The following is an 8,704-nucleotide window of genomic DNA, read 5'->3' as shown; positions in this document are numbered from 1 at the left end:
CCTGCGGGGTGCACCGGGGGCTCGGTGCGTGACTTGTCTGCGATGTTGTGGGCGGCAGGACGCCATGTCTGATGGCCCGGTGGCCGGCACCTGGTGCGGCACTCGGCGCGGCGCCCATGGGCCCGGGGGCCCTCCTGGCCCTCCAGCTGGCCTCGCTGCTGCTGTTGCTGCAGCCGCAGGCCGAGGCGGGATTCGCCTGCCTCAGCAGCCCCTGCGTCTACGGCATATGCATGGACGACCTCAACAGGTCAGTTCTAACACGAAACACATGGATGTCCCCGGGTCATGTTTTTTTTTTTTTGCGCTTTATTTCAACTTGTGAATAACAGTGTTTGAGAAACCATGGACCTTTTCTAAGAACCTAGTGGCTGTTTGTGATTTTTGTTGGTGTCTGCCACGGCTCACGTCTGGCAGCTCGTTTACTTGTTACTGCATCGACGGCTACACGGGTGCGCTGTGTCAGACCAACTGGGACGAGTGCTGGTCCTCGCCGTGCCTCAACGGGGGTAGCTGCGTGGACGGAGTGGCCTCCTTCAACTGCACCTGCCCCGACGGCTTCGTGGGTGAGTAGTGACTGACTGCCCGGGCCGGGCTGTGACAGGTCAATGGGCATCGACGGAGCACCGCGCGTTCCACTATACCGGTGACGTGTTGCGCAGGCGAGCTGTGCGAGCTGGACGTCAACGAGTGCCTCTCCAACCCGTGCCTCAACAACGCCACCTGCCTGGATGGCCCCAATGGCTACGCGTGCCTGTGCCCGCCGGGCTACTCCGGCGAGCGCTGCGACCTGGACGTGGCCGTGTGTAACGTCACGGCCGAGGCCCGCTGCAGCAACGGCGGTGCCTGCCAGGAGGGCCGCGGCATGGACTTCTCGTGCGTGTGCCTGCCGGGTGAGTGCGGGTTGGGCGCTCAGCGGCCGCGGCTCACCCTGAGAGCGGGATTCTGTGAAGTTTGTGGAAAGTAGTGGACACAACTAAACCCAGTGGCATTGCTGTCGAAGGCTGGACCGGGCCGCTGTGCGAGGAGCCCGTCAACGAGTGCGAGTCCTCGCCCTGCCACCACGGCGGCGTCTGTGTCGACCTGCACGCCGGCTACGCCTGTGCTTGCCTGTTCGGTGGGTAGACCTCCTTGTCAGTTACTCTCTGGCGAGTGCCGACGGTCGAAACGAGACGGGTGACGCTGGTGTGCGGTCCTCAGGGTACACGGGCAAGCACTGCGAGCAGGAGCTGGAGCCGTGCGCCAAGAACTCGTGCCTCAACGGGGCGCTGTGCCTGCTGGAGGACGGCGACGACGTCTGCTACTGCGTGCCAGACTTCCACGGCGACCGCTGCCAGCTGCAGTACGACGAGTGCCGGCGCGGACCGGGGTGAGTTCGACCACCCGGAAAACTGTGTTCTTATTTCTGGCACGAGAACACGGTAAACCTCACTTTTTGCGCCTTCTCGGACGTACTCGTACTTAGCAGGGATGCCTGCACGCCCACTTTGACTGCTTTTAACCACAGCTGCCGCAACGGCGGGACTTGCATCGACGGCGTGGACGAGTTTTCGTGCTCGTGTCCCTCCGGGCTGAGCGGCTCCCAGTGCGAGTGCGTGGCTCAGCTGGACGGGCTGCTCAACTGCTCGGAGGCCGCGCGGCCGCCGGCCCCCGCTGGCCCTGGCACGACGCCGACGCCGCTCACAACAAGCACCAGGAGACCGGCCAGCGCGACGACGTTCCGACCAGCTTCCACGTCCACGCGGAGGCCGCGGACAACGACCGCCTCCGTGCCTATCAAACCAGCATGGACGACGACCACCGCGATCATGCTCACCCCGACAGTCACAACGACCACGCGGCGCACACCAAGACCAGGTCCACGGCCATGGACGAAGCCGATCACCACGACGCGAACGGCCGGACCCCCGACGTCGTCGACCGCATTTTATCTCACGTCCACGACCGGTGCCGACCTCAGCCCGACGTTCTCCACCTTCAGTGGCGACGAGAGCTTCACAACCGCGGTTGCCACAGTCGAGTTCCCGCGTACGAACGCCACAGCCTTCACGTACACGCCGGTCTCCACCACAGCAGTGGACTTCCAAGCGAGGACAGCCTCAGACGCGGGCACAACCCCGGCCTGGGCGACGTCCACGTCCGAATGGGTGACCACGACGAGCGTGCCCGTGGCGCTCACGTCCATGGGAGCAGCCAGCGACGTGACGGACGCCGAGCCGCCGCCCTCTGCAGCGACCAGCGAATCTCCCTCCAGGTCAACGTCCGTGTCCGAAGACGGCGCCGTAACAGACCACGTTCACGTGGAAGGCTCTGCGACTGACGGGGGTGTGGGTGATGGAGCGCTCGGGGCCTCCACACGTCCCGGGGAGGAGGTCGGGCCGGTAACGCCAGTGTCAGAGGCAAGTGCGTCGACGACTGTCGGGGGTAGCCCGGGGGCGCCGGCGGTTTCGGCAGTGCCCGCCACCAGGGACCCCAAATCCTTCCCCGTTGCCACGAGCACGTCAAACACAACGGCAACAGCCATGACACCGCATGCCCAACGTGGGGGAGCGGACAAGGCCGGCTCGGACGTGACGGTCACGGTCAGCCCCCATCCCCTTCCGGACGTGACGCCTAGCGTCACCGAGACCTTTACCCGTGTCGTCACGCACGGCGCAACCGAGGGGGCCACCCTGCCGACAGCCGACGCCGAGTCTACAAGCGAGGGACCGGTCCAGCCGACAAGCCTCACGACGCCCACTAACGTTAGGCTGACGACGGCCCCAGCAGGAGTCGCTTCACCTGACTTTCTGTGGACGACCTTCCCCCCTACGACGACCCCGGATGCGGTGCCGGGTACAGTGACCTTGCCGGGTGTGACGGTGACGATGGCCACGACGGAGCCTGCCGACGAAGAGGGTTTGAGCACCACCGAGTCCCCCGAAGGCAACATGACGGACTGCAGCGAGACACCCTGCCTCCACGGGGCCACCTGTGAGAACACCCCCGACGGCATCAAGGTAACGTCCAGTCCCTTCCCGAACACCCCGTTGGCCACATTCGGCTGGCTAAGCCACCACCCTGCTTACAGTGCCTGTGCGCGTTCGGCTGGTCCGGCCCGCGCTGCGCCGTGGAGGTGCGCGTCACGTCGGCGGCCTTTGCGGGACACTCGTTTCTGGTGCATCGCCTACCCGGTGACCTCGGCGGCGTCCTCGGCTCGCGGGTGGCGGTGCGCGCGCGCACTCTCGCACCCTCCGGGCTGCTCCTGCACGCCTCCCTGGCACCCGAAATCTACGTCACTCTGTACCTAGAGGACGGACTGCTCAAGTTCCAGTTCTCGTGCGGCGTGCAGACCATGGTCTTCAGTGAGGTGCAGCACCGCGTCAACAACGGCTTCGACCTGCACATCGCAGCCTCGTGAGTTCAGAGAGAAACAAAACAAGTGTCGGGCACGGTCTGTCAGAAGTGTCCCTCCGAGGCCGTGCCCCCTGTGACGAGGCCGTGCACACGCTGTTGCAGGTTGGAGGTGCTGCCCCTTCGCGGAGCGATGCGCCCGTGCGCGGCGGCTCTGCACGTCAACCACTCTCTGGCCATGAGCGGCGAGCAGCAGTCCGTGGAGCCCCAGGGGGGCCCCGGTGGGGGCGGTGCCGCTGCCCAGGGCCGGAACCACAGCGCGCTGCTCTACCTGGGCGGGCTGCCCGGTATTGGGCACCACCTGCGCCCAGACCACACCGACGACGCCCCTCTGCCCGGCGGCCTGGTGGGCTGCATGCTGGGGCTGGAGGTAAGGGCTGGAAGAGGTGGGCGGGGCAGGGCGTTGAGGTTGGCGGTTTAGTTGAGCAGAGCAGGCGGGCTTCACCACCCAATGCGACCCAGTGCTCAAGAAAGAGCAGCACATCAGTGGACCATCAAGGTCTCCATCGCGAAGAACGACGAGCCGGTTTAAATGGCGAGTTTGCGTTTCACTGGTTGTAGACTGGAGGGAGAATCCGAACTGGTTCTTTAGGTACTCAGGGGAAGTAGCAGCACATAGTTGGCCAATAAGATATTTTACGAATAAGAAGAACAGAAGGAATCCCGGGTTTTGATACATAACAAGCCGCGCAGGTCACTGGCGCGTAACGACACGGTTTCTCGTGTACCAGATTTTTTTGGTTCTCAGCTTTGAAATGATATAGAACAGTTGTGACTTCTTTTCAGTTTTAGTGGAGATACGCGAGAAACCGTGCGCTTGTTTATGGCTTTGTTGTGGTCCGGGAGCAGACGTCGGCCGGGATTCCTCCTGTTCTTCTTATTCGTATAATACCTCATTACCTAGCCAGTCAGTCGTCAGTTTACACAAGCAGGGTATGGAAAAAATCCGAGAACCAAGTGCTCTGCTAGACCGCCAGCCCCCCGCTTGGAGCGCCTGCTAGGTAGGCAACACGAGTACACACGCATTGTACTGCTGGCCTACCTTGCCCCTGCCGCCCCTCAGCCTCAACCCGATTACGCCGATCACGCCGCACGTACGTACGCAACTAAGCCTCGCTCCAAACTTTCCGCAGGTGGACGATGGTCCTCGGCGCATTTTCGACGACGCCGTCAGCGGCTCCGAGGTGACGGAGTGCGCGGCGCTCGCCTGCCTGTCGGCGCCCTGCCAGAGTGGCGGCACCTGCGTACAGAACGGCCAGGACTGGGACTGTCTGTGTCCCTCCGGGTAAGTACGGGCCTGGCCCTGGGGGCCCTGGAGGCCCTGGAGGCCCTGGAGGCCCTGGAGGCCCTGCAACTCGACACGACCCACGGCCCGCTCTGCAAACCGCCCCTCGCTCTCGCTGCCCGCGATCCGTTTCCGCGTGACGTAGCAAGTGGCGCCAATTGAGAGTCGAGGCGCGCTGACCTACTGATCTTCTTTCTCTCTCTCTCCCTCGTCGACCGTCAGGTATGTGGGCAGGACCTGCGAGATCTCCGTCTGTCGGAACAACCCCTGCAGGTTCGGCGGTACATGCGTCCCCTACCCAGCCAGCGGCTTCCTGTGTCTGTGCCCACTCGGCAAGCACGGCATGTTCTGCGAGTCAGGCAAGTACCAATTCACAATGCCAGTACCTAGTACTATACTCACACTCCGGAGCCATGAGTCAGGGGTCATGCGACTAGCATGTACAGATTAATCTATCCGAGAAAGTTAACGAAAAATTCTGTGCGAATAATTGACTCATTCAGAGAGCAGGTCAATAAACCCTTCGGTACTCGTTGGGCTGAGCACGGCTCGTGCAGGTGAAAAACAACATGAGCTCGATTTAGGCCGTGTTGGGTGCTGTTCAAATCCGTGACGGCCAAGGCACGCGTGCGCTCTCGTGTGCGTAGCGGAGCAGAACGGACTCCGTGCCCGCGACGCACACGAGGGAGGTGGGACATGCGGGAGCGCGAGCGCCGTAGAGCCGTGCGTCATCGCCGTTTCGTTTCTCGGCCCGCAGACCTGGAGGTGGCCCAGCTGTCCTTCTCGCCGTCGGTGGCGGGACTGTCGTCCTTTGCCGCCTACGCGCTCCCAGTGTCGGTGGAGAGCGCCATGGAGCTGCGCTTCCGCTTCGTGCCCGCCACCCAGGACCAGGTGGGGCTGATGCTGTTCCTCGGCCAGGACGGCCCGCACGACGCCTCCTCGGACCACCTCGCCGTCAGCTTCATCAAGGGCTACGTCGTGCTGACGTGGAACCTGGGCTCGGGGCCGCGGCGCATCTTCACGCCGCGGCCGCTGGAGCCCCGCGGCCAGCGGCCGCACTCGGTGCGCGTGGGCCGCGCGGGCGCCGCCGCCTGGCTGGTCGCCGACGGCATGGCCAACGTGACGGGCACCTCCCCGGGGCCCCTCAGCCAGCTCAACACCGCCCCCTGGCTGTACCTGGGTGAGTCTGCGTTGCGGTGGCGAGTTGGGTGCGTGGCGAACGCGTGTGGGACGGGGAGAGGAAGGTGGGGGCGCTCCGGGCCGGCCGCGGCCATGAGCCACTTCATGAGATCATGTCGAGCGGTGAGCTATGCGCTCTGATTGCCGGTGGTCGCCCGCGGCGCCGCACGGGGGCGGGTCGACGACCCGCACGCGCACGCACTCCGTATTGATCACCGGCCGGCGCCCCGCCGCCCCGCCCGGCCCGCCCCGCCCCGCCCTGACACACTTGTTATCAAGCGGAAGGCGACCGTCAAGCCGTCGCCGGCCGTAAGAAGGGGGCATAGCGCAGAGGATCAATGATACGCGGAGGGCGGCGGCCCGCCCTCACCGTCCTCGTGAACGTCTTTCTTCCTGTCCGCAGGTGGCCACGACGCCGTCAACTTCTCGGGCCTCCCCCACGACCTGCCGCTGCACAGCGGCTTCGCCGGCTGCCTGCTCGACGTGGAAGTGGTGTCCGGGGCGGGGCCGTCGCGCGTGTCCGTGGCCCTGGAGCGCACGCGGCCGGCGGCCGGCCGGGCCGTGGGGCAGTGCGGCACGACGCTGTGCCACGCGCGCGCGTGCCAGCACCGCGCCGCGTGCCTGCACCACGCCGCCACCTTCTCGTGCCTGTGCCCGGACGGCTGGTTCGGCCCCGTGTGCGCGCAGCGCTTCAACCCGTGCGACTCCAGCCGGCACAACTGCAGCGCCGGCTCCACGTGTGTGCCGCTCAGGGAGGGTTACGAGTGCGACTGCCCGTTCGGTCGCTCAGGCCGCTACTGCGAGAAAGGTCAGGGATCAGGGTCCGCTTCACGTAAGCTCCAGCTGCCCAGCCGCACTCAGCATGCCCTCCCCCTGCCCACAGAGGAGGCCGTGTCCGACGTGCTGCTGAGCGGCAGGCGCTCCTTCCTGTCGCTGGGCGCGGTGGACCTGCAGCGCGCACAGTCCTGCGTGGGCCTGGAGGTACGGCCGCTGGCGGACGACGGGCTACTCTTGCACGCGGGTCACGCGGCGCCGCGCGCGCCCAGCCTGGCGCTCGTGCTGCGCGGCGGGCTGCTCGAGGCGCGCCTCGCCACGGGCGTGCCCGCGCGCCGGTCGGCCCTCGTGACGGTGCGGTCCCGGCGCGTGCTCGCCCGCGACGACTGGCACCGCGTGCGCGTGTGCCGCTACGGCCGCCGCCTGTTCCTCTGGGTGGACGGCGACGCGCACAGCGCCGCGCTGCGGCCCACGCACCGCCTGCCGCCCGCGGGCGCGCCGCTGTTCGTGGGCGGCGCCCCGGACCTGGCGGCGCTGCCCTGGCTGCTGGGCGGCGGCGCCGCGGGGGCCGTGCCTCTGCGGGGCTGCGTCCGCGGCCTCAGCGTCAACTGGCGCGCCGCCCCGCTGGACGCGGCCCACGTGCTCGAGGCCCGCAACGTGGCCGACTGCGACGGCACGGCGTGCGGCGGGGACGTGTGCCAGCACGGCGGCTCCTGCTGGCTCGGCGACCAGGGTGACGCGTACTGCACGTGCGCCCGCGGCTACAGCGGCCGCCACTGCGAGCACCAGCTGGCGTGCGACGCGGCCCTGGCCGGGCGCGGCGCGGCCCCCGCGACGCAGCCCTGCAGGAACAGGGGCCGGTGCGTCGGCGCGCGCTGCCACTGCCCCGCCGGCTGGGGCGGCGCGTTTTGCGAAGATGGTAGGTGGCCGTTGGCTCAGCCTTGATCAAGAGAAAACGGGAGTACTGATCTGGTGTTTGAATTGGCTGTCTCTGTGGTCCTGGCAGAGGTGGCCGTCGGCACGCCGCACTTTGGCGGCGAGGGCTACCTGCTCGTGGACCGCGACGCCTCCAGGCCGCGGCACGCCGACGCCGACGTTGAGGAGTTCGCGGTGGGCGGCCGGATGCGGGAGGGAGAGCGGAGAGACATCAGCTTCCTGTATCTCAACTTCTCGACGACGCAGGAGAACGGGATGATCTTGTGGTCGGCCAAGGTGCGTCCGGAACTGGAACGGTTCTTCGCGAGCCCGCAATGGTTTCTATACAGTTCATGCGTGTACCCGTCACACTTGCGCTTGCAGGACGAGGAAGTGGTGGGCGTGGGCGTGGAGGCTGGCCGCCTCAAGGTGGTGTGGGGATGGCGCGGCGCCGGGCTCTTCGTCGCCCTGGTGCCCGGCCCCGCTGTGTCCGATGGCGCCTGGCACGACCTCGCCCTGTCTTTCGGGCCCAACGTCACAATGTGGACTGACGCCAGCCCGGAGCCCGTCCACAGAGCTGCAGCGCTCGCCCGCCCCGTGTCCTCGGGGGGAGTCCTTTACGTCGGTATGTGAATGGGCTGCCATCGTGAACCGCAACGAATGTGGCCTTTAATAATAATTACATTTTGTCCCCTTAGGAGGCTTTCCGGGGAACAAGTCTGTGGTGATGGAGACTAGAGGCGTATTTAACATGCCGTTCAGTGGCTGCCTGCAACAGGTGTCCTGGAACCAGGACTCGAGTGTGACTGACTTCACAGGATACCAAGGGGAGAATGTGGGAAGTTGTGAGCTCTTTGAACCATGATCATGTCTATGGTAGAGCAGATATAGAATGAACTGTAAAACTAAATGTAGGTATTATTGTACTAGAGATCTCTTGAGGGGCTTCCCCAGCTGGAGAGCCCAGATGAAGGATTGGGGGGAGGTTTTTAAATGTTTCGCATCGAAACGAAATTATTTTAGAAGTGACAATTTTTATGTTGAGTTTCTGTTTTTCTGAGTTTAAAGTGTGATTTTCTTTGTTGAAAAAGTCCTGTCCTTGGTTAGGAGCATGTGTAGACATGAAAACCCTGTAATGTTTGAGATTATTTTAGTTTAAGT

General features: G+C 64.9%; 1 protein-coding gene across 1 annotated transcript; it reads left to right on the top strand.

Moving 5' to 3' along the window:
* Positions 1–6: 6 nt before the first annotated feature.
* Positions 7–8,698, top strand: LOC113210388 (protein eyes shut). Its single transcript, XM_026428365.2, has 16 exons — positions 7–247; positions 415–563; positions 660–890; positions 1,001–1,114; positions 1,198–1,366; positions 1,505–2,996; positions 3,068–3,393; positions 3,496–3,760; positions 4,524–4,675; positions 4,898–5,034; positions 5,433–5,855; positions 6,258–6,662; positions 6,738–7,547; positions 7,635–7,840; positions 7,928–8,168; positions 8,242–8,698. Exons 1-16 carry the CDS (start codon positions 72–74, stop codon positions 8,406–8,408), a joined length of 5,463 nt encoding a protein of 1,820 aa, XP_026284150.2. The 5' UTR covers positions 7–71; the 3' UTR covers positions 8,409–8,698.
* The last annotated feature ends 6 nt before the right edge of the window (positions 8,699–8,704 follow it).

This window comes from Frankliniella occidentalis, unplaced genomic scaffold, assembly GCF_000697945.3.
Source record: "Frankliniella occidentalis isolate FOCC.00 unplaced genomic scaffold, Focc_3.1 Scaffold226, whole genome shotgun sequence".
NCBI classification, from domain to species: Eukaryota; Metazoa; Arthropoda; class Insecta; order Thysanoptera; family Thripidae; genus Frankliniella; species Frankliniella occidentalis.
Note: the sequence above shows the minus strand (reverse complement) of the source record. Positions and strands in the feature narration are given on the sequence as shown.

What these genes read in the sequence shown, in the direction of transcription:
- LOC113210388 (XM_026428365.2), top strand. Translation starts at nt 72, where the DNA reads ATGGCCCGGTGGCCGGCACCTGGTGCGGCACTCGGCGCGGCGCCCATG. An exon ending in GAGTGCCGGCGCGGACCGGG is followed by an intron (nt 1,367 to 1,504) that starts GTGAGTTCGACC and finishes TTTTAACCACAG; the next exon opens with CTGCCGCAACGGCGGGACTT. An exon ending in GACTGTCTGTGTCCCTCCGG is followed by an intron (nt 4,676 to 4,897) that starts GTAAGTACGGGC and finishes GTCGACCGTCAG; the next exon opens with GTATGTGGGCAGGACCTGCG.